This window comes from Rhipicephalus microplus, chromosome X (genome assembly GCF_043290135.1).
Source record: "Rhipicephalus microplus isolate Deutch F79 chromosome X, USDA_Rmic, whole genome shotgun sequence".
Taxonomy (NCBI): Eukaryota; Metazoa; Arthropoda; class Arachnida; order Ixodida; family Ixodidae; genus Rhipicephalus; species Rhipicephalus microplus.
Genome location: NC_134710.1, coordinates 344,772,720 through 344,798,816, shown reverse-complemented (window position 1 = coordinate 344,798,816; position 26,097 = coordinate 344,772,720). Strand labels below are relative to the sequence as shown.

At 45.2% G+C, this 26,097-nt stretch overlaps 1 protein-coding gene across 3 annotated transcripts in view; it reads right to left on the bottom strand.

Annotated features, from left to right (window-relative positions):
* Window positions 1–21,846, bottom strand: part of LOC119161161 (lysosomal alpha-mannosidase) — a 218,865-nt gene extending 197,019 nt beyond the window's left edge. For 2 of the 3 annotated variants that reach the window (XM_037413512.2, XM_075879813.1), the window contains exons 1-3: window positions 21,722–21,846; window positions 11,896–12,096; window positions 9,957–10,059 (exon numbers count right to left, since the gene is read on the bottom strand). In XM_037413512.2, coding sequence (XP_037269409.2) covers window positions 9,957–10,059; window positions 11,896–12,000 — 208 coding nt within the window. In that variant the 5' untranslated portion in view covers window positions 12,001–12,096; window positions 21,722–21,846. Of the gene's footprint in view, window positions 1–9,956; window positions 10,060–11,895; window positions 12,097–12,183; window positions 12,280–21,721 lie in introns of those variants that run through there. The other variant, XM_037413511.2, reaches the window with a different exon arrangement.
* Window positions 21,847–26,097: the final 4,251 nt, after the last annotated feature.

Genomic DNA, 26,097 nt, shown 5'->3' with positions numbered 1-26,097 from the left:
GAGTTCTTCGGCAACATGTCACTGTATTCGCTCGAGCTCTACAGTACATGTTCTAGTGTGTTTTACAACAGGCCTCAAATTTATATTCAAGGCTGAGTGCCGAATAGGCGTAAATATTCAGATTTTTCCTGTGTCTCGTGTCTCCTGAACTGTTGAGTCTGACTGTGAGGAGCACAACCTTTTCTTTTGTTTAAGGCTTAGCATTTAGGATTGTACTTGGATATTCGCAGTTTCGAATTTTTAATTAGCCAAGTTTATTGTATAAAATGTTCATGATGATTTTGGTGACATTGCCGTGCTTTTAGAAACACCCATGCGTGTACGTTGCTTGCGCTCGGCAGAATCGTAATCGAAATTTGCGTATATTTGATATGCTCTCGACGTCCGTATTTTACGTTCAAATGAAAGTTACCTTTTTACGTTTTCTCGGTAGCAAGCTTGGTTTGAGAAGCGAACCACATTCAGCTAACGCTGCGCGCTCTGACTATGCATACTGTGTATTTAAATGAAGTCTCGTATAGGAGACTTCATTTAAATCACTTAGACCACGGAGCTAGAAGGTTGAAATTGGTCTGGTACGCCAGTCTTTTTTTCACAAGGCTGCTTGGGTTCGCACCTCTCAGTATCATCAGGTGGCCTTGCATATCCCATTCGAGCAGAACGGTGCAAGCAAATTACATTGCAACGTTTCTAAACCCATCGTTGCATTGCGGTAATTATACAAAGCTAGCTGAACGAGCATGGCTGTCGCCGAAGCTTTCTCACGGCATACAATGTGTGTTTTCTTCTTCTGGGTCCCGCCGCAACGGTATATATAGTGGCTAATGTACTCGTCTGCTGAACAGTAGGTTGCGGTATCAAATCCCGACAGCGCCGGCTGCATTTCCGATGGAGGTGAAAATGTTGTAGGCCTGTGTGCTCAGATTTGGGTGCACGTAAAGAACCCCAGGTGGTCGAAATTTCTGGAGCCTTTCACTACGGCGTCTCTCATAATCATACGGTGGTTCAGGAACGTTAAACCCTACATATGAATTATTGTTCTTCTGAACATGTTTTTTTTTTCAAAATGAACGCATGCATACACGGCATTATCACCTCAAGTTATTGAACGTTAAAAAAATGCGGCCCGAAACTTTTTACGGGGGGGCGGGGGGAAACTCGAGCAAATCCGTTGCAGAGGGGTGGCGGTATCCTACGAATGTTGCGTGATTGGGTATACATTGGAAAAGCCTAATTGTTACTTCGTATTTATTATTACTATTTATTGAATGAAGGAGAAGCGTTGTCTTCAACGAGTGGTGGAACGCTTGCGATACAGTGCCTAGATATGCGGGGTGCCCAGTGGACGGTTGCGCAGTTCGAGCAGTTGATTTTAGGGGCGAAGCTCCTAAAGGCGCGGGTCTGTCCTTCCTTTTTATGTACGTGACCACCTGCAGCTCCACCTTTCAAAACTTCCCACTACTTCATCCTTGCAAACATTCCACTATCACCATCACCGATCTGTCACTTAACCAACCATAAAGCAAATACTGTGAAGAAGTAGCCAATATAAAACGCGAGATGGTAGTGTACTTGTATCCAAGTGCGCATCAAAGAACCATAGAGTGTCCCACTGTGTCCATCGCTTGTTTGTAAGTTATCGCTTCCACGTTTGCAAACTGCCCACTTTTCCGACCTTGCAAACATCCCACTACGCCCCATTACCAATCATAAAGCCGTCATAATGAAGGGGGAACGGAAGCGACGTATATATATATACCACTTAGGACTTATGAAGTTTCTTGTATTATTATATAGAGTGTTTGTCACGTCTCTGATGATGTAGTGGGCGATAATCGCGGATGGTTCACAGTTTAGCGATGAAACAATCCAGCGCTTCGCCCTACTCATCATCATTCACTTCGTGGATATGCTGTGATTTTTCACTATTGCAGACGCTGCATGCGTCGGCCTTGCGAGGCGAGAGAGGGGAGGGGGGAGCAAACAGTTTGCATGAGACGCGAGCATGCGCAATAGGCGAGCGAGCGCAAGCGGGGGTGTGAACATCACCGCCACGCTTGAAAAGGCTCCTTCCCGCGACCTCGAGCAAATCGTAAAATAGTACATTTAGCGGCTATCTTTCTCACATTCTCGGCAAAACCCGAAGTAAAATTTATAAGAAAAGAAAAAAGCTCGAACCTCGTGGAAGCCCGATTGTTGACGCGATGACCTCCGCCTTACAGCGCAATTGTTTTGCCAGAGCTCTTGTCAATAGGGAGCTTTAGAATAGCGCACCGCGAACCCTTGCGGTGCGGTCGCTGCTACTGCGCATGCGTCGTAACGCGAGTCGGCGTACGAGTTCGCAGACCGCACGCAGAAAATCCGAAATTGCGTGCGGCGATCGCGACCCGTATGTGGCCCGCAAGCGCTGGTTTCGAGGCTATACGGTGTCACTGCGATCGTGCGTTGGGGTTTGCAGCAGGACAAACGCTATTCTAAAGCTCATATGGCGCCCGATACGCCCGCAACGCCCGCAGGGCTTGCAAACGGGATTCTAAAACTATCTACTCTCTTCCACGCGTGAGAGTGTGATTGCACGCAGACGTGCGCGCAATGCGCGCGCGTTCTTACGAAGCGAAGTTGCTCCTTAAAGTGTCCTTGAAGGGCGTATAGACAAAGCAACTACAACGTTTCAACCGGTTAGTGAACCATTTGCTAAAAGAGATCGATTTTCTTTTCTTCGTATTTTTACCCCTATTCTTCCCGGCGATCGCGTTGTCCTCGTTGAAGAAGTTGTTTGTTCTTCACATTTGCATACAATATGTAGTAAACCTTTGAGGTACTCTACACAGCTCGATTTTGCGGGCTACCTTAATACTTGCGTGCCGATCCCCCACCCCCCCCCTTTTTTTTTTCTTTTTAACCCCATGTGTCTCATGCGCACTTGACTTTGAGCGAAAAGTCTTCGTCGGTGCGAAATCGTACAAATGTCAGAGCCTTTCAAAAGGGCCGGATATACACACAGGCCGCCAGGATATTGAACAGCTCGACCAGCGATACGATTGTCCCTCACGCCATATATTGGTTCCCCGCGCATATCGGCTCCGTAAACGGTGTTGCACTGAACACGAACGAGTCGGCCCACACAGCAGCGCGCGCGCTCACTAATCGCATGCTCTCGACCGGGGCGATGGCTCCAGTGCCGATGAAGCGGGACATAAAGACACACCTATTACACACAACGAGATTACCAAGTATTACTACACGGCGAGGCGGGCATTCGCAATGCCACATTCAAAACTCAAATGAGCACAGGCCGTCTCGTTGCGCTTACTTTACACCCATTCGTACCCGTCGTTAGCATGCCTAAATGCAATTTATTCACACAAATTCCCCGATGCGGCCTACGCCGCTTGCGGCAGACCGCTACGTTAGCACACATGCTCTGGGAGTGCAGGTCGCTTGGACCGACTTATAGTGAAGCCGAGTGGCATGCTCTTTTGCACAGCCCAGAACTTCAGGACAAAATCCTGGCTGTTCATTGTGCCCGCGACAGGGTCGACAGGCTAGACCAGCCGGTCCCCACGTGGGAGTAGCCAGGTGACGCGTGGCAACCTCAGCGTCTGCACTGGACCATCATAAAGTTGTTCTCCCTCACTCACTCACGCGACCAGCCACGCACATTATGGCTCCATGCACGGAAACTGCGCGTTCACTTCGCGGGGTTCTCGAAAACAAAACAGAAAAAAGAAAGAAAAGGCCGAAGCTTGACGTATAAGCCACGCAGCCTTCAAACAGCCAAACTGACGATTGCGAAGAGTAATCTGCGTGCTTCAGGTTGTTCCTTAGCTATGGATAATGCCGGTGATTTTAGGTTGTTATGCTATGCTTTATCTGGGTGATACGTTCATTCTCAGCGCATACATGTTCCAGTTAAACCACAGGCAGTCACACACGCACAGCACGAACTCGTCGTTGCTGGCGTTGGCCTCCTATCGCTTCGGGGTCGTCTCGCAGCCGCCATTGCCTTTCCCGTTCCCTATAGTAGCCTCTCCTTGAACGTAATCGGGGCGTTCGGCTCATTTGTTCTTCTTGACCTCCACACATGGCACACACCCTTAGGAGTGGATTGGCCCAGAAGAAAGGGAATTCTTCCCATAATTTCTGCACTAGTATGCAATTCCTAGGTCCAATTGTATTTCTTGGGCTTTTCAGTTCTTTTTTAGTGAAAGTTGCGTGTTCTGGAATTTACCAACTCTTCGTGGCGCGTGCCCGTTTATGATAATGGTTTTGTGATAAGCCGCGCAAACTTAACAATAACAATATCTGGGGTTTGACGTTGCAAAACCACGATGTAGCTAATTATGCGGGACGCCGTACAACGCATGAAGGGCTCCGGAAATATTTCGCTATCTAGTGTTCTTTAACGTGCACCGACGCCGTGTACAGTGCACACGCCTCGGCCATTTCGCCTGCTATCAATATGCGACCGCTGTGGCCAGGATTGAACCTTACTGTCAGCAGCCGAGCACCACTGCTTCACCTCGATGAACGCTCAAAGTTCAGTGGCACATATACCCGCATGCTGCGCTAACTGCGGCCGTCTTCTTTTTCAGTGGACCTGCAGTGAGTAGCGGTACTTACGCAATACCTGTGCATCTTTGTATGATGATGGTAGATTTTTTTGGTTCTTCAAACAACGAACGATCTGCTAAACAGCTTCTCTGCGAAAAAAAAAAAGTGTAGTTTCTTGATATGCAGTATATATTTTAAAAAAGTCACGCAGGAAAGTTTTCGCCTTCGAGTTCATCTAGAACTGACCATGTTTTTAAAATAAGAGAATTACGCACCCGGACGAACCTGTTCGTGAATTCATTTTTGTTAGAACTGTTAAAGAGTGGAACGAATTGTCTGCCATGCAAGTGTGCTGTAAGAATGAAGAGTTGTTTATGTCGTTTCTGTAACCCCCTGCTGTAACGCCTTTGGGCAATGCGGGGTAACCTTTGAATAAAGAATAAAGAGTCCTCTTATATAGGCGAATGTGTAAGCGACCCTTTGAGACTTTTCACTATTCGATCCACCAGTCGATATGCATGACGGGCTGCCTTTCCTGGGAAGTGCAGTACTACCGAGGATATCGCCAACTCTCATGGCTAAATTTCAGTTCTTCTCAACCTATGGTGCATGAACTTTCTTGGTGTATTTCTGTACGGATGTGTAAAGTGCACTGTTTGTCAGCGCCCTCAGAAACCACTCAGCAATCAACGTGTACCTTATCGGTTAGATGACTAAAAAGCGGCGAAATCATAGGGGGAACTGTCACGGACAGCCATTTTTGGCGACACCGCGTCACGGCAATTAACGGGCGCCGTACTCCCCGACTGACCGTGAGAATGGCGGCGCATGAAAGGGAGCCGAGAAGTGCAAATTGGGGTCCTCTTCTTAGAACGTCGCCGCTGACAGTCGACCTTTTTGTAACTGCGGTGGCGTCTGCAAGGTCGTAGAAGGCCGCGGTATACCCCGAACAAGGATTAGACTACAAGACGCACCGGCTGAGAGCCAAACGTTTGACCGTTCCCACGGAGAAAAGCGTGGGAAACGCTCTGGTGGCCAAGCCGTATGACAACAACCCGACAGGTTGTCACTCTCGCTAGTTGAGGGCCCTCTCCCAATTAAAAAGGGGTGGGGTCAAAATATTTTTGGGGCGGAGTTTCCCATCAATTAAACGCGCATTATTGGACCCAGGTAGAGGTCTTTTGTCCCCAAGAGAGGGAGGAGACACGAGAGAGATTTAAGCGCAGGGTTTTGCTGTGCTAGGCAGACTAGCCGCTGACCAAGATGGTGTAGAAACAGATCAACAAGCATCTCTTCTAGAAGTTTTTAGTGTGGCTCTGTACCGGCTGGCCACCTAAACTTAGCCGTTCGTCTAGTTGTGACGCGATATTAACATCTGCAACGTAGACATCGGGACTTCGCCTCGAGTTAGCTCAGCCTGCTCGAGGTCACCTGCAAGCACTAGCCTCCCGGAGCCACCAGCGTTGCAACACCACCGACATCGCAGTCGTGCCAGAACTCTCTTCGACTTCTCGCATCCGATCGTCGGGGACACAACGCTGCCGGTCATCACACGTATGCCTTCACCTGTTTATATCTTCGAACTTTCTCCTCCGTCGTTCTATTCTTGTTAGTTTGTGTAGTTTGTAATAGTTCTCTCTCGTAAGCTGATTTATTGTTTCTGTTATATATTTCTTTAGTTGTATCAAGTGTCGAAGTATTTTGTTAGTTGTATTGAAGTGTTGTATTAGATCCCGTGTGCTGCAATATCACTAGAGTAAAGTTGTTTTGTTTTCTCACATCTCTGATCTCTTCACTGTCTCTGCTTGCGTACGGAACGAACCGACCTGCTGTCATTCCCGTCGCCGACTTCGCGCTGGCGACGCTAGAGTGGCAGCTTGTAACAGGAACATCCTCGCAGCTGAGATATATACTGAGTTGAGCACAGCGAGCAGTTATGTTTATTCTCTTTGAAACTAACATTCCTAGATGAAGGGTAGCTGCTGATTGTGATTATTGACTTATTGATTTATTTTGATCTAAATGCCCTGTGCTTCCAAGTTTAGGGGAGAGAGCATACGCAGACACCAATGACATCCAATTAGAAGTGAACAATGAACACACACACACACGCGCACGCGCACTTGCCATGATGGTCTAGTGAGACTCGGCTACTGACACGCAGGTCATGGGATCGAATCCCAGCCATAGCGACAGCATTCTCTATGAAGGCAAAAATGCTTGAGGCTCATGTGCTTACATTTAGGTGCACGTCAAAGAACCGAGGTGGTCGACATTTCTGGAGCCCTTCACTACGGCGTCTCTCATCAAGTGGTGTTTTTGGAAAGTTCAACCACAACAGTTATTATTACACACTCACACAATAAAACAATACATAAATAAATAATAAATAGTAACAGACTGCACATTGAAGAGTTTCTTTCGAGGCTATTTCAGCGTTACAATAAATAAAAACACAACAAAATTATTTCTTGTACTACACCATTGGGAAACTATTTTTCCAATAATCGGTTACGTAAAAAGAAAGTTCTATAGGCAAACTTCGTCACGGGTGTGAAATTCAGTACATGGCGCGGTTGTGTTCGACAATATAAACAACTATGATAAGTGGGGTTTAACGCCCCAACACCACCAAATGATTATGAGAGACGCCGTAGTAGAGGCCATCCGGGGTCATTTAACCATTATAAATAACAAAATAAAGGTACGAAAAGGACGAGAATTCATCAAATGACTTGCCTTTGTTAAACATAACCTTGGTGAAACCAGATCTTCGAGGACGGAACATGTGAACTTAAGTTAAGCGTAGTAAATATTACTACAGTTCAGTTTTTTAAAGAAAAAGTACGAGTAAGGCTCCGTATGTTTTCCTTGGCTTCTTTCTTTAGCATTCGTATAGATGTGGCAAATTAAAAAGACGTCGCTGACTTTACTATTCTTCTTGTTGATTTTATTGTTGGCATCTGCGGCATGTTAGACCATAGCACGTGGGGCCCAATTGGTCAGCCCATGATATGATATTAAGAATGTTTTACATTCCCCACCATCGTCATGTAAGGCGCTGGCTACCACTGCCAGAGTTACACGCACTATGTGGCACTTTTAAATTTTTTTTGGCAGATCCCACGTACCTGGGAATCGACGTTATGCGAAGCATGCGGAGGAAAGGTGACCGTGTTGCAATTATTTTATTGAGCAACACGTCATGAAATGACGCTAAGTATGTGTACAAATGTTGCAAACACAGACATATGTTAAGAAGTGCAGATGTTTATATAACCAGTTGTTCGCACTTGCGCAACGATGTCGACTGCAACATGCGTATTGGCATAACCAGAAGCTGATATGAAGCGCTGATGCTGGCGAAAATCCCCTTCACACTGCTACATAAATCAACACCACAAGTGACGTTCACCCGACGTGACGGCTGTATCAAAGGAGTACATACGTAATTTTAAAAAAAACTGAGTAGGCAGCACTGCAACCACTATTGACATTTAACAAAGATTAGCGTCTATTTGAAAAGCAGTTCCGAGACCTGGCGTAGCTCTGTGGTAGAATGCTTGACTGCCACGCAGAATGCTTGGGTTCGATTCCTACTGGTGCCCTGAAATTCATTATTTGCATTAGTCGAGGGGTCAGCGTTGTCTAAGTGAGTTTTATTCTTAGCACAGGCATTTATTCTATAACTTCGTTGGGTCGACGCTACCGATGTCGGGTATTGCTTAACGCTCACGCGTCGAAATTTCTCGTGCGTGTGGTCGTCGTTCCTTGGGTAGGTACTATGTGTCAGTCACCTATGACACATACCCGCATATATGTGCTACTGTCCGGCGGGAAGTGTTTGACGACGTGCGCGACGGTATACGACATTATTCATGTATTGACCAGCGCGTGATATTCGTCTAACCATATGTCATGCCCCCTCGCATGATAGTTTTGGCTCATGCCAAGTTAAGGGGGTACCACTAGAGCACCCAAACGTAAGTGGCTAGATAGATAGATAGATAGATACGCTCAAAGTCGCCGAGGTTCGCTAAGAAATGCTTAGCGAAAGGCCGATTGGGGAATTAAGCGGCATCAGCGGCGCTGCTGTGTAATAGCTCGTAGAGCACCGCACACGACCTGCAAAAGTTGCGGGTTGGGCTCCCATCAGTGGCGTTTCCTTTCGACTCATTTTTACCGCGTATTCATATCACAGGTATTATTCATACATCATTCATATAAAATCGTAAAATACTCTTTTTCAAGACTTTTCAGTGAGCCCACTGGGCTGGCACATGGTAGAGTTTTCCATTTGCGGGTGTGCTCGGCACAGGCTAGTCACGGCTGTTGTGCACGACATCGCGTTCAGTTGGTTTTTGCTTCTGCAAAGAGCATTGTAGAGCAAGGAGTAGCCGAACTCACGCGTGATCACCAACCTCTCCTAAACCACATTTATTTAAATAAAAAAATTGGTCCCGTATCTGCATGTTACACTGTAAATGTCGTCAAAAGACGATAGTCTTGCGTCTGGAGAGAGGGAACTGAACATTTATTGGATGTTCTGTGCATGAAAATTGGTTATTTGTATACTGGAGGCGCTGCGTTAGAGTGCCTCGAGCGTTCAGCGGAGGCGAACGAGCGCATCAAGTCACGTGACACGTGAAACATCAGCGCTATCTGGCAGTTATCTGGGAAAACGAAGCAAGTGCACCCTGCGCGCCCGTCTCGGGGGTGATAAGGTGTAGAACGCAAGGCGTCGGGCAGGTGCCACCACCGTGTCGTCTTGGCAAAGCGTTAAAAACACTTGCCTTTTCGTGGAAGTGTTCCCTAGTCAGCGCAACGTGATAAACGCTACGGTCCTTATAATTACTTATGTATGCCTTTTCTAGTAAGACACACACATACAGAATATTGGCGTGTTGTTAGGGTCCCTCAGATATGCGCAATAATTGCTTTTAATTGACAATCGCACAAGTATGAAAGGTGAATCTTGAGCAATATTGGTGGGCGCTGCGGATGGGCTCAGCCGTTAAGAGTATCATTTGGCCACTTTGGTTCTATTTAGGGTACCGTTAAGGGCGGACAAACAGACCAAAATTTTTGCGTCAAAGGTCCTCAATAAAGACTATCGTTTTTAAAAAAAACATTCGTTAACGCAGTAGCCGTGGAAGCTAAGCTTCAGGCGCACTTTGAGTGGTGCTCTTCACTGGTTGAAAAGTCGATAAAGTGCGTGCTTTGCCCGGGAAATAAAGGAGGACTTCAGTTGCGCAGAAGTCCTCACGTTGAATGCGTACGTAAGAACAGAAACCAGTCAACAGTAACGTTGGTAGAAGGACGCGTCCACGACGACAAAACGAGACTCAACCAATCTTAGATAATGGTATTAGTGCCCCAAGAATAGGAACAGCCTCACTCACTTCCATAGAAGTACTGGTCGACTGTCTTCAGCCATCCCAGATCCATGTGTGTGTGGGCCAGCACGTGGACGTTTAACATGCCCGGTCTGGTCGCCGGACAGCTCTACAAACGAAAAAAAAGGAAGACGCAAAAAGAAACCTTTTAGGTAGGCACAGATCAAAGAAACTCAAATAGAGCTGCTTAAGTGGAAATTATGACTCAAGAGTGGACCCGTGCCCACCCTAAAGTGCCGACCGCAGCCACATCTTAAGAGGGGCACGATAAAACATTAGCGTGTAGAGAAGAAATGCTCTCTTACGCCACAGAGCTTAGTCTACATGTATGGCCGTTGTTCCTGGAGAGGAACTCTTCAACTTGTGTCTTTGTGTTACTGGTTTCATCAAGAAGTATCAAAGTATTGGCGCATATCATTGAAGATTAAGTTGGCTTTAGTAAGACAGAAACATCATCTAACAGAACCCAAACTCAAAGACAAAAAAACGTATGAAAACAAGCAGGGACTTGCAACGAATGAGCAAAACTGCGTCACTGAACATACAGCGCGTGCAGATAATGGACCCGAGCCCGGCGTGCTTCTTGGAGTTTACTAATCAGCACGTGCAGAGTAAGTTCCGGCGGGAGCCTATCGCATACGCCAAGGCTCGCTTTCACCCCTGGCGGCCAGAAAGCACGCGTTATCAGATTGCTGGCATCATAAACAAAGTTTCAAGAGCTGGCAACACGTCGCATAATCTCTAAACACGCCTGGTTCGATGTTTTTTTTTTATTTCTTTCGCCTGGATTTCCCTCCTCTATGCACCCTTGTAGGCGCACTGTATCAGCCCTGGCATCACTGATACTATAGTTACAGCGCCTCTAAAGCATCATTTCCGTTTGGGTATAAACTAGTCTATCCGATGGATACACCTCCTCAGAGCCTTGTGCTACAAAAAAAAAAAAAACGTGGCTGATACCCTTATACAGGCATCGGTGTAACACGTAAGTAAAACATGTCTTCCCCGAGGTAGTTGAGCATTTATTATGCACTCATTCAGCAACAGCAACAAAATGAAAAGTCAAGTTCAGAACGGCAATCAGCTCGAAACTTGCAGCGCACACCTCAAGCAAAAAGCACGCGCGATATGTTAACATACAAAGGACGAGTGCGGACTAGCAACTGTCACAGCTCGACACTTAAAAGGCGCTGTTCAAACACAAAGACAGGCACCTGAAACGAGCTCACAAGTATGCACAGGACAAGCGTGAACAACTGTCACAAGTCTTCCATCGTCATGTGCCAGCAGCACACTCCTTTCGTAAAGGCGGCCACGGCACCGAGCGAAGTGAACTTCGTCTCTACAACGTGATATCCGCGACGGAGATACGTCAGCGGAGCCGTGGTGAACCCCGGCATAAAGCACGTTCATGTTAAAATATACAGCATGAAAACGACATGGAGCTGTGCAGAGTTGAGAAATGGTATACAAATACAGTGTCACAGAACATTTTTTTTTGTTCAAGCTATTTCGTTACATCGGCTAATGACAATGAGCATATACCTTAAAAACGTTGATAATGCCATGCCTAAGGCACTACAGTACATTCAAAGTACATTAGCCGAGGCAAGCGTATAGATTTCATGCACGAAAAAAAATTTTTCCAGTAGTTTGCAGGTGCTATATCTCATCGGGGACCTTTCATGCTCTCTCATAGGCCTTCAATACGAGACACGTTTCTCACAGATGCTGAGACCCTAGAACACGCTTAAAGTGACAAACGTGCCGAAACACTGTATTAAACGTTACTCCCCCACTAGCAATTAAGACAGTGTTGTTTCTCTCTTTCTTCATTATATTTGCCTTTCTTTCTTCGTACTCTGAAGGTCAGCTCAGTCCAGGACCGCACAAGGTGTTGGCTAGGCCATATACACTAGATGCACAGTGAATTGCATGTTCTCACCTCATATCCGCACTTTTGATTCGTTTGTCCTTTGGAAGACGCCGAAGACGCTGGAGCTCTCAAGAAGACGGCTGCTGTCAGGGCGATGACTTGAGTTAGCTTCATGACGGCCCGTTGCTCTTAGGCGTCGAAATAAATGAACACTTCCGAGGGTATTGAACTCCAGCCTACGCTCACAACAACCGCCTGCAGTCGTCGTCCCTGCAGGGATACACAAAAGAAAGACAAATACAGAAACAGCGGTGATTTCGCCGCAACACGTGTTTGGAGGTGCCCGCCGCTGCGCACCTAATCAGGTCTGGGAGGAAGCCGGGCGGTCGCGGGCGGCACTGAACTCTTCGCAGCCAGCTGACGACGCTCGGGGGCTTCAAGTTTCGCACTCATAATCTGATCTGAGCGACAAGGAATGCTGTGTAGGGAGGAGTCTCCATGCTTTATCGTATATGGGTGGGGTGGCTGTCTGACCGTGTAGGGAGCCATCACTCTCCACTAGGAAGATGCTGCTAGCAGCCTGGCATAGAAAGGCGTTGCAGCGGCGATGCATAAAAGGCCGAAGCAATCAGCTGACTACCACGCACGGGTATTGTTGGGCGAGCGTGTGCCGTATTATCTGGGGCCTCTCTATTTTCTCTCCATCAAGGCTAAGATTGACAGCGAAGATTCGCGACACCACTAGTAGGCGTTGCATCGACGGTCGTCTTGTCTACAGTACTGAGAGGAGAAATGGTTCCCTGCGTACGCCAGCACACACCACAGTGATATGACTGTTTACATATATTGGTTAAAAAACATAAAAATAATCGCTGATTTTATAGTCCGATAAAATTTTGATATTTCATTTTTGTTTTCTTTTACCTCTTGTCATTCTACATGTTGCCTATGTAGTATTTTTGCTCTGCTGTTTATTGTAGAATACGGCGGGGCGGTTTATTTATACTATGCAACCCCTCGCAAAAAAAAAAAAAGCAAGCTGGGTGCATTATTTTGCCACGAACTACCAGTGCACTTTTTGGAGCTGTCGTAAGATTTCGATAAAGGTACTGGTGCTCCCTATTTGCACCCTTCTGTTATCGCATAAGAAAAATATAACGCAGCAATGCATTGACATAACACACGTACGTCGAGCACAAGCTTGGTCCCACCTCTTCAGCAAACTCAGCAATCAGGGCCCGAGGCTGTGCTATGCGCTTGATCTATGTCGCACTAATCTTCAACTTGTATTCGAAGTACTTCTTTTTTCTTTATTACGTACCCCAAGAGCCCTGCCGGCACAGCGATCGCCTAGTTTAATGTCGGCCGCTATGAGGAGTGGCGGATGATCAAGCACCAATCAGGAAACGTTGCTATAAATGACAGCTGTTTCAAAAATGCGGCCATTGACTCGCGTTAGACTTTCACTGGAGCTGGAGTCAATATCAAATAATGTTCGCAAATAAAAAAAGAAAAAAAGTCTTTCTATGACCAGGTTCCAGACTATCAAGGCGCCCGGTAACTACTTAGCGAAAGCAGACCGCCAACTGCAAGCAGCTCCATAAAAACAAACCTCATTGTCAATAGAGTTCCTGGGCTTTTATAAAGCAAGCAAGTCATTTATAAAAGCGGGAAAAAACAGAGACAACTGCGAATATAAAAACATGCCTTCTTACCGAATTTCCTTACTCAATGGGCAATTTGCAGTAGTAGCAGAACTGCAGACCTAGCTTGTATGCTATATGCCCTATGTGACCATATAGTTCATCTGGTCGGGTGGCCAGCTCAACTGGACGTACGGCTCAGGTACAGGCGGTGGGAAGAAATGGAACAATTTGTCGTATCGTTCTTGTCTAAATACATGCTTTAAAAATAAATAGCATTATTTGTTGCTCAGTGCATCACTGGCAAAAGAACAAGGGCACAAGCAAGATGAAAGACGCTATCGGTATAGCGATGTCTTCTGTCGCATAACCACGGTTCGTATGTACAGCGACTGCTTCTCTTTCGACATATGAAATATACAATGCGTGGGCCTCACGCATTACTGTTCAACCATTTTGACGTTTGTCTCGGTGGCTTCCTGTGTCCAATTTTGTGCAGAGAAAGCTGTTATGGGATCAGAACACGAGTCACATGCAGTGCCATAGTTGTCCGCCACCGCCATCTCCGCCGGTGTTAACCAGTATCGCAAGAAATAAGAAAAAAACTCAGTAAATAAAAACAGCAAGAACACAATGGGTTTCGACCCCGGGTGCGCTGCGTTCCACCCCAGTATTCTACCACTGAGACACACCGGGGTTCGTAACTCATTTGCAACCTGGCCTTAGGCCGGCTTGATGTCAGGAAAGAAATCGCGTTAATATGAGTAATGAAGCATTTTACAACATCAAAGGAATAACCGGGCGTCACACAGTGTGAATTGCGTAAAGAATGGGTCGTCCAATGCTTCAAATCATTACAAAAGCTTGATATTGTTCACCTGTTAAGGCAAAATTCTTCATCGTCACCACCCACTGAATAAAAAATTGCACAAAATTATTAGCGAGTCTATAGCGGATACCAAGCTTCTTCAAAGAATGGCGAAGGATAGAATAGTAAATGCCGGCCTCCATCCAGCTCAATAATACGGATAAATATGAATGATCATCATCCAACTTATTAATACGAAGAAATAGAAATGATTATGGAGAAAACCAGGGATACTATAAGTACGATATATGGCTGCAAAAAAAGAAAGAATTTGCTTGAAAACGCCTCACAACTGACAGCGGAATTCACTGTACGACCACATACACGTTCAGCGGCTGAGATCATATCTATACGTTGCTGCTACCTTGCCAAGTTGCCGACAGCAGGAGCGTCAACGTATAAAATTCAGAGCGTAAAAACATTCTTACATATGGGGGTAAGACATCTCATGTATAAGGAGGACATGCTAAAGTTTGCGCAGCGCCATTAACCGCCCTAGCGGAAAGAGGGCAAATCTCCGGTCGTTCGAATGGGCCGCGCTTGCTGGGTTTTCCCATTGTGCGCACGGAAAACGTGTTCCTTGGAGCGCTTATGTCGCATTTTGCACGCTATGGGCAGCGTTCCTTCGCCATTCTGGAAAGCAAGCACGCACTACTGCTGCATTGTGAGCTGCTACAAAAGTTTGAACATGACGAAGACCTCCAAGCTGCCCATCAAGTTCTAGCGTTTTTAATGCAAGCAAAGAGAAGCAAAGGCGTCAAGAGTGGATTAAGCCAGCTGCGTTTCCTCGGAAGCAAAACGCAGTAACAGTGCGCTCAGATTTTGGCGCAAGAATGACAGACAGGGCGTTGTTGTGTTGCATAGTTCAAGCGTACGGTGGTATGACGCTCAATGTAAGCAGAAGTGACGCTTGGTGTGTATGCACCCTCCGTCCGTTATCGTCGCACTGTATACACTTCAAGTAGATTTAGGTGCACGTTAAAAAAGAAAAAAAAGAACATCAGGTGGCCGGAATAAATCTGGAGTCTCAAACCATGGCGTGCATTCTAAAGATATGATGTTTTTGCACGTAAAATGTTATGTCTTTGCATTATTATGTCCGAGCCGTGAGCGATATTCAGCTGCCACTATAAAAACGAGTTGAAAAAAGAACCAAGGCAGATATAAAATTTTTGATGGCATCGCAAAATTTCGTGCTCTTTTCAGGGGCAAATCTTGGCGTTAATAAAAACATGCTCGATCCTACTGAGTATTGTGTGATATGACGACGACCAAGCAAGCTGTCAAAATAACCAAATCGACATTTGAATCAGTGAACGGGCTGCGTGATAAGGGTTGGATATTATCCGAAATTAAATATGCGCTGCAGGAAACATGCATGGTTGAAGTGGACATGAAATACATTTTTGTGCGCATCATTACACTTTCAAATGAGCTGCAAAAAATTAAAGATGTCATTGAACTTACGATACGACCTTGTTAACATCCGATGAAAACCTCGGCATAAGATAAACTTTTATGAAACTGAACATTGATTGATTGATTGATTGATTGATTGATTGATTGATTGATTGATTGATTGATATGTGGGGTTTAACGTCCCAAAACCACCATATGATTATGAGAGACGCCATAGTGGAAGATTGCGGAAATTTCGACCACCTGGGGCTCTTTAACGTGCACCCAAATCTGAGCACACGGGCCTACAACATTTCCGCCTCCATCGGAAATGCAGCCGCCGCAGCCGGAATTTGATCCCGTGACCTATGGGTCAGCAACCGAGTACCTTAGCCACTAGACCACCTCGGTGGGGCTTATGAAACTAAACACACCACATTGAAATGGTGCCAGGGACTTAACAGGAAAAACGTAAAATAAGCGTCTTCACACTGACCTTCTAATAAATTGAAAGCGGCGTGACAAACTTGGTATTCAAGCAATAGAAATTCGAATGCTATATATATACACAAATGCATGCGAAAGCGTGGTGGGAGTTTGCCGACAGGTAATGCCGCAGCCATTGCGCGTTTTACCCGTGGCTTATATATAAAATTCGTGCCGTCATCTCCCTTTTAATGTCACAGAAAGGCAGATGTGCCGCATTAACTTTCACATAGCATTCGCTCAAAGACATCGTCTTTGACTTGCTTAGTCCCGCAAAGGTTTAAATGATATCCTTGCTGCGGCGGCTGCATTTCCGATGGAAGCGGAAATGTTGTAGGCCCGTGTGCTCAGATTTGGGTGCACGTTAAAGAACCGCAGGTGGTCGAAATTTCCGGAGCCCTCCCCAACGACACCTCTCATAATCATATGGTGGTTTTGGCACGTTAAACCCCACATAAAAATCATGGTTTAAATGAATCGCTCTCGGTTGAGATAAGCTTCGCGACTTGAAAACGTTTGTGTAATCTATTTAGACCTTCTAAGCAAGTCACAGGTGACGCTGTATGTGGAGGTGACGCTGTATAACGCTGTATAACTGCGCGTGCCGTGCCCGTGCTGAGATGGCGCAGGAAGAAGGTGTGGCCGGGGTACCGAGGGACCAGCTTCTGCTAGAAAGGCGGTGAAACGCGCGCGGGGCAGCGCCCCCTGTTGGGAGGCCCATTTCTTTCCAATTTGCAGTGGAAAATGCAAAGCACTGGAAAATGCAAGGTGCCAGTGCACTATGTGCACTGGCAACTTTTTTTTTATCTTTGTTTTTCTTTTAAAGGAAGAAAGGCGCATCGTGCCTACGCGAAAGTACATGTAAACGCATACAAAGAGGGACGTTGTTGGGCTTTGACACTCAGCTGCAAGATTTATTGGAAAAAAAATAGTAATAATATATGCGGCTATTGTTTGAAATACAATAATAGAAGTACTACAAAGCCTAAAAATATACTGGATGGATAAACGAGGAACGTGGAGGAAAAAGAAAACGTCCGATTCAGGTGGGTCCGGCGTAAAAGATATGAGAACTCCTGTAATGTTAATATTGACCTGTTTTTTATTGAAAGAAGTATGAGAAGACTGCCTGTTTTACGAAGAATGCAAATACATGTGTAACGATTTAGCATGCCGAATGATGTGGTCTGATTTTCATGTTTGTGCTTAATATTTTCACCATTTTCTTTTATTTTGCGTTTTTTTCCTCTCGTCGCCTGCAACAACAGGCTATGCAACAACAGGTGTGTGTGTGTGTGTGTGTGTGTGTGTGTGTGTGTGTGTGTGTGTGCGTGCGCGCGCGTGTGTGTGTGTGCAAAGCGGCAGATCATTAACGACTAACGAAAAGGTTTCTCAGATGTAACGGTTTTTTCACAAGTTTCTCACACGTGACGAAAATTGTCCTGCCTCAATGGCCCAGGCCCTCTGTACTCGTCTGCTAAATATTTGCTCCAGGCACTTTTGCCACAACTACACATGTTCTAGATCCACGTATTGGTGACACGTTGGACACTTTGCAGGCCACGTGGCCAGCCGACCTTCGACGTGTCTAAAACGTTCTCTGGAACGTGCAAAAAGTAAGTGCCTGCACTTAAGTTTCCCGTATTGATATCTTTTCTGGCGTCAATAGACCGAAACCAGAGCACGAAGGTTTGAAACACCTAATTGAACTTGAAAGTTTAACGTGGTGGCTTTTAGCGGTTTATAGCGCTGCCACAGATTCACTAACACAAACACACCACACACACACACACGCGCACGTTTGTGTGTGTGTGTGTTTGTGTTAGTGAATACACTACACATACACTATACACTACATTACATACACTACACACATTCGCGCGCACACTACACACACACGCGCGCGCGCGCGCGCAGTCTTTGTTGTTTTAAATTCATGTGCACAACACTATGTACTCGGTTTTCTTCGCGTAGCCCCGTTCCTTTCTTTTAAAAAAAATCATGCTGCGTAATATATTGGACACCTTGCACATATTGAGAGACAGAGGTGATAAACAGTTTTCCTGGCATGAGCGTTTAGCGCGGCTACCTAATTTGTTCGCTTTGCCTTGCTAGCGCTTGTCTTCGACTAATCATAAAGGAATACCAGTTTGGCACAAAGCGGCCACTGTGCTCAGTTTCGTTGTTAGCAAGGCTGAAAATCAGTTGCGCCCCGATAAGATGCGCTGCCTTGCTTCTATTTGTTCTTGCGTGCCACCAGAAACATTTTTGCGGATTCCGTGCGTAGTTCACCGCGTATACTTGTTCAAACATTTTGTCGACGGCTTTGACACCGCTGGTACTCCTCAGAATGTTGGCTTATGCGGCGCAACATTTTTCTGGTATCTGGAATGTGCCGATCAGTTAGAAACGCCGTATTATCCCGGCACGTACTCCGGCCAATTTCATCCAACTTTACTGGGCTCGGAATTGGCACCCCGCCGCGGTGGTCGAGTGGCTAAGGTACTCGGCCGCTGACCCGCAAGTCGCGGGATCCAATTTCGGCTGCGGCGGCTGCATTTCCGATGAAGGCGGAAATGCTGTAAACCTGTGTGTTCAGATTTGCGTGCACGTTAAAGAACCCCAGGTGGTCGAAATTTTAGGAGCCCTCCACTACGCCGTCTCTCATGATCATATGTGGTTGTTTTGGGACGTTAAAGCCCACATATCAATAAATCCACGGAATTGGCGTTGTTCGCTTCTGAGATACTGATGCACCCCTAGAGCAAGTCGTAACTTACGCCATACGCAGCTTGAGGGTCTCTCTACCGGGAAAATACTATATTATCACTGAGCAGCAAAAACTCACAGGAATGAAAGTGTAAACTTCAGGACTCGTGTTTCTTTGTTAGGCTCAGTAATAATGGCAACTAACAGACAATAGCTCCAATGAGAGTATGAGGAACGTTAATGGCATTAATTGTGATGTAAATGTAAAGAAATAAATATGCATGAAAAGATAACTTGCCACTGGTATTTCGAACTATAGCGATTACTTTTATTTTTTCACGTTTACATTACCATTGCTTTTAATAACGTCCCTCATACATTCATTAGCACTATTGCCCATTAGGTCTCATTACAAACACATAGGGTTCATTATGGATTCTCCTGAGATGATACGAAGGCAAAAGCCATCTTGTTCTTTTTCTTGTTCTCAATCGATGTATTGATTGAGAACAAGAAAGTTGAGGAAGAGTGAGAACTTAAACTTTCTGCGCTTAACGTAGTTCTGCCCTCGCGGTCAGACCACCTTTCACCAAGCGACGATGCCATGTCATGAAGCCATCACGGTACAATTTGTAGAATTTGTACAAATTGTCAGCTAATGTTACCACTAAAAAACGTTTCCCATGTATATTTTACACGAGTCATTACTGATGGAGATGTGAGGCCAAGATTTCAACAACGTGTCGGTAGCGGTCGCATAAATGACTTAAGTCTGAATGCTGATACGAAAGTGTAGTTTTTAGGGAGAAACACTTTATGGTCTATAGGCTTGTCCATTGTGCGTTGTACGACACAGCACACCCAAGGCACCCACTATATGTCATGACGATGAAGAACAAGCATGTTAGCGCATGCAAAGTGCCAGATCACTATGACGCTGCGACCACGGCACAGCACATGCAAGGTCTACTATACGTCATGGCGAGAACGATAAAGAATAAGCGCGTTCCACTTCATTGTGATACTGCCACAGGGATGTGTGCCCTGCTGTGACTACATCAAGGCGACAAAAAGATTACCGTGATAGTCTATCCTTACTTTTTCAGATCCTTTGTTTATATTTCGTAGTTATGTCTAACAGGACAAGGAATGGTTTGCTCAGCAACCATTTTTATTTATTCGCAGGTTTATCTCCTAACTAGTTTTAGGGGCGAAGCTCCTTAGGGCGTGGGCTGTGCGTCCCCTGTAGCCTGTATGTAGCCACCTCTAGTTTAGTTCTCGCAGTGTTCACTAGATGGCGGTACCGTCCCCTGTATGTAGCCACCTCTAGTTTAGTTCTTGCAGTGTTCACTAGATGGCGGTACCATCTCCTGTATGTAGCCACCTCTCGTTTAGTTCTTGTAGTGTTTACTAGATGGTGGTACTTGTAGCTGATGATGAAAAGATGCAAGATGTTATAAACTAGAAAGCGGTACTTATAGTTGATGAAAGACGCGAGATCTTATAAAATAGGAATGATGTCACATATGGCGCGTGTCATTGGTTGAAGGCAATCGTTCGATTTAGTGCGGCGACGTACGCTAGGGGGAGCGATGTAATAAAATCGAGTAGGCAAAATGTACAGAGGATTCATGGTTTACCAGGTTTACCTCCGGAGCTTCGCCCATTCATCATCATTCACTTCGTGGATATGGCAGAATTTTTTCAGAATGGTATTAGTTTCGTATAGGTATCCTGCCACCCGGTTCTTGGCCCATCTCCCTTGTGGGTGAGCGCCATCCACCTGAGGTCATCATCATCATCACATAATATCTTTCTGCTGTGGCTGAAAAATGATCGTGAAAGCGCTCTCACCCGCGAAAGGCAAGGCGGAAACGCCGACGACAAGCACACAATTATTCATAATAAAACGCGTTGTTCGCAATAGAGTTATAAACCAATCGCTTTCGTCTTGTGTTTCTTACTATCTACCTTGCAAATAAACAGGGCGGTGTTAGCAAAATATCAGGACTGAACCAATCAAGACGCATATAAGTAATTTTACAGTTACGTAATTCAAGTGTAAATAAAAGCTGCACCACAGTTTCAACAGTTATTACCTTGCTTAGGCATCGGTGTGGATGTTGCTTTTATATATGGTTCTGTTCAGGCTGTATAAGCGAGATATTTCTTCAAATATTTTACTTCAGTGAAACGGCACAGCTCATAAGATAACAAGATATGAGGAAAAGCGTTGCCACCGTTACGAACTATAGAAAAAAACGCACTGTAGCATACTAAAAGCGCTACTCAAGGTTAAGTTTGAAGCGATTGCGTCGTTATTTTGAGGCCAGCATATCGTGTATGTATAATGCAAACTGTCGTCCTTTATGAAAGGGAATACAGCTGAAGAAAGCATGTCCACGTTTGGTGTCATCAACTGGTCTACAAAATAACGAGCCTCCACCGGTGGACAAGCAATCCTATATAGATTAGGCTACCACTCCGTTCACACAGCGGGTGATAACGCGGAAAGCGGACATGGTTTCTTGAGCTGTTTTTGACGGTACTGCAGGCCGCCGCCGCAGAGCGCCAGGCCACGCACTTTGTTACTTTCTTTCATAAATGACGGCAATATGCATATATGGTATCTATTATTACACGATTAGTGGATAACAATAACTTGTAAAAGGACCATATATGAGCGTACTGTTAATGTTTCATCTGTGGATTCACTCATGCGCGCATGATGGCTTCCATAGAATGTATGATTACGTGATAAAATACTACATAAGAAATTTCGCGCACTTACTTTCAGTTGGATTACACCATGTCCACGGCTGCAGGCGTAAGGTCTGTGCCTGAAAGTGTGCGCTCTGAGAACAATGCGATTACGTAAAGAAAAGGATGTTCAAGGAAATGTGTGCCAGAGACGTCGTGTATATCACCTATGCAGCAAACCAGCTTCTTCTTTTTATTTTTTCCGTTTGTCGTTTCAAAAAGGATGTTTTTCTTCATTCGTGGCTAAAAAACAATAGTGTACCTTAACAATAGATAGACAGCATCGACGGAGTACACAGTTTTATGCAGTTCAGCATTTGTGGAATTATAAATTTTGAAGGAATGAAATATTTGAAAAATGCGTAATTTTGAATTGTTGTTACTTTTTTCAAACAAGTCTGAACAAATTGGAGGAGTCGCTTGATGCTCTCCAGCCAAGTTTCTCTAGCAAGATCTTATTAACCTTGATTGTGGCAAAGTGGTAAAAGTGTTTATATGCAATACCGTGCTTCATAATACCATGGTCTTTCAATGCTTTCTTCAAGTATTGAAGGGCCCCGCCACGGTGGTCTAGTGGCTAAGGTACTCGGCTGCTGACCCGCAGGTCGCGGGTTCAAATCCCGGCTGCGGCGGCTGCATTTCCGATGGAGGCGGAAATGTCGTAAGCCCATGTGCTCAGATTTTGGTGCACGTTAAAGAACCCCAGGTGGTCAAAATTTCCGGAGTCCTTCACTACGGCGTCTCTCATAATCATATGGTGGTTTTGGAACGTTAAACCCCACAAATCAATCATTTAAGTATTGAAGGACCATGATAATACTGATTGAAGTACGGGGAGGGGGGGGGGGGGGTCAAAAGTTCCCTTGAGCTTGACACTAGAAACATAGACACTAATGTAGCATCGATACGCAAGGATGATCACGAAATAAATCAATTTATGCAATGTATATTAGAATGCCTTCATAAACTGCTCGACACTTCTAATCTGCTCACGCAACACCAGTCGGTTGTAGTCTTTCGCACGCCCGTTACACCGAACCACGATGTTTTATCCAAGGCGATTTAAATAACTTTTTTCGAGAGAAGCTCTAATGAGTAACAGATTTAGATAGTGGCCATGTCGTACACGAAAAACCCGACGACTATTTTTGAGCGTACACATGCGGCTCTCGAACGTTGTTAGCGTTGCTACATCCCGAAACCACGATGTAGTAATGGTAATGAAACGGAAATGATACTGCGTGGACGACTCAACAAAAGAAGTGGTTGAAAAGACGGGCGCAGTCGTGGCCGCTACGCCCGTCCTCTTAAGTTCTACTCGTATTGCGCCATCAATGCAGTTTTATTTCAGTTTCAATGTCGTACCAACTAGCCAACCCCCCCCCCCCCCAACACACACATTACTTGATAACTATAAGACGCAGCCGTGTAGGGGGGGGGGGGCAGCGTAGCTCGGGCATCAAGGGCTCCCTTCGATCATACAGGCGCGTTCGCGAGTGCTATCCTGGCAGAACTCACCAGACGGTTCGAATACTTTTCTACGTGCCGTGCTTTCACCACTTCGCGTTGAGACAACAGGGAGCACGTAAGCCACTTCAGTCGTTGTAGTGGCCATGCTCCCTTAAACCAGAGTTTCACGGCGGAGCTATTGAAGTCGAGCTAAAACGGGCTAACGTTCGCTGCCCAAGGAAGAAGGGTGAAGAGAGTGGAAGGAAAGCAGAGCCATGCAAGCGCGTGGGAAAGGGGGTGACGGTGAGGACGAGAAGAAGGAAGAGAAAGGTGAGTTCGAGGCTGGAGACATGTAAATGGTCAAATGAAGAGAAACTCTATTCAATGCCAAACCACGCCCGTGCCCATGATAAAGGGGAACCTCAATGATGAAGCGGCTGTGGAAGAATGGGGCAATTCGAAAACTTATTTTTCTCCCTTAAAACAACAAAACTATGTAAAGATAAAACTTACCACAAAAGAACTATTTCTCTGCTTTTGATTTTAGCATCAAGCTTAGTGTTTATTTGAAGCGGTAGATGTAAATTCCGTCTCAATGTGAGCGAAATTGATCACTTTCTCAGATCATACATTTCTTTTCTCGTAAACTTAAGAACGTTCAGTGGCCTGAAAAAATTTCCATCACAAAACATACCTCATGTGATCATCACTCAGTATTCCAAAGGGGAAAAGAATAGGCAGATCCCACATAGGGTGGGAATCGATGATATGCGAATCACAAACGAGGAATGACTGAATATGATAAAAGTAGCGAAACAGCCATGAGAACATCATGAGTGTGGTACGTTGCCATGCTCTTAAATGACACGCATTTCACGATTTCCACGTGAGGGTAGTCACATTTGTTCGCCATGCAGTCATGTCATACAATACACGTTTTGCGATATGTCATGTGAACGAAACCACCAAAGGAGCAGCAAGACCGTGACATGTAAGTCATAACATTCATGACATGGATGTGAGGATTTTTATGTTATTACCAGTCACTTATACTCGTCATAGAGCCATGTTACGCCAAACCACTTTCGGTATAGATCCTATTATTCGAACGACCAGGAAAGTTAAAAGTCGTAGGTGGCTAGAACGACAGACAGACAGACAGACAGACAGACAGACAGACAGACAGACAGACAGACAGACAGACAGACAGACAGACAGACAGACAGACAGACAGACAGACAGACAGACAGACAGACAGACAGACAGACAGATAGATAGATAGATAGATAGATAGATAGATAGATAGATAGATAGATAGATAGATAGATAGATAGATAGATAGATAGATAGATAGATAGATAGATAGATAGATAGATAGATAGAAAAAAGTTCCTACAGTATATGCAGAGACATGCTTCGCATTCAAAATACCGAGGACACAATGGTAAACCAACCCTAGCCATCAATGCAGGTGCTTAAAACTCCGTTCTAAACTGACCTTGTGCAGGCTTCATTTCGAGTAAGGAACCGCATTACCATGTGTAATAAAGAGTTTTATAGCTGTGAAGCAAACCAGGTGTCACACAAAGCGGATTTTGTAATGAGTGCCTCAATTTGTGCTCCAATGCATTACGAAAACCTCGGGCATATTTTTTTACATATTTGGCAAAATATGGGAATATAGGCTACGCTAGAGCCGGCTATCGCAACATCGTAACAGTAATGTACATTATAAACACAAAAGTACGAAAACTTAAGAATAAAAGAAGAAAAAAAATAATCAGAGGTACTATGTACATCATCGAATAAGGGCACAGTAGACGCTTCCCTATCAGACAAATATCACGATGATTTACGGCGTAGTGGTCATCATGTAAGTGGGATTTTAGTATAGCAGCGCCAAGAGTGTTAAAAGAAGGCTTAGAAAGGCCGCTCTTCGATATTTTTTTGGTTCTGTGCTGGACGTTCCACACATGCAGGCCTGGTGGTTTTTAAGCATGGTATACAGAGCACGAAATGGCATGTGACCACATGTGCCTGCCCAAACCGCTCTAAAAATAAAGGTCCCCCCCCCCCCCCAGCCAAAAAAAATTCATCCTTCACCCTGGATTACTCTAACGTATACAATTGAAAACATAAAACAACACCCACACACTACCTATCACGCGTGATGTTTGGTACAGCTTCTTGGGACGTTCACGTTCGTCGAGTGGGATGGCGGCCGATTTTTTCACCACTCCGAAATAATTAAATAAGAAACTGTTTCCGCCAATAAAAACGAGCACGATTTCCTTTTTCAATACATTTGAAACTGTCTCCAAAATAGCTGGGCGCTTAGCGTGAAAGAACCTAGATGAATAATTATGGCGCACTGCATGAGCCCGTCTCACAGTCGCTTGCAGTAGGCGTTCAAGGATAGTTTGTAAAACAACTTATTGTTGGGCTAGTTGGTAGAGCATTTCTAAAAGTTGATTCGAGCGCGAAAACACGACAAGGGTGTGTGTGTGTGTGAGTGATCGTGTAGTGTTTTCGCGCTCGAATTAACTTTAAGAAAGGATAGTTTGAACGCCCAATTTAACGCATACAGATGTCCAATTCTTTGCGGCCCGGCATCCACCAAGAAGTGAAACCAAACTAGCCAATAAGAAGGCGATGCGACCGGGGCCCAAGTATGCTGCCATCTTCTACTGTTGAACGCGAAGCTCGAGATTACTCAACGTTTTGTTTAACTGTAATGTAATTATTATAACACAAATTTTAAGGAAATAAAATGAATTGAAAAACACTCTTCGTCGGTGGCATAAGACCCCACATGCCAAGTCCCTCAACTGTACAGGACAACGGTCGTGTATCAATTTAACTTTGGTCAAGAATATGTCATGTGTTGTAACCAAACCGTTCAGTGTACACAACAGTCTCGTGATTGTCATTACGAAATTGTACAAAAAAATACGCGGA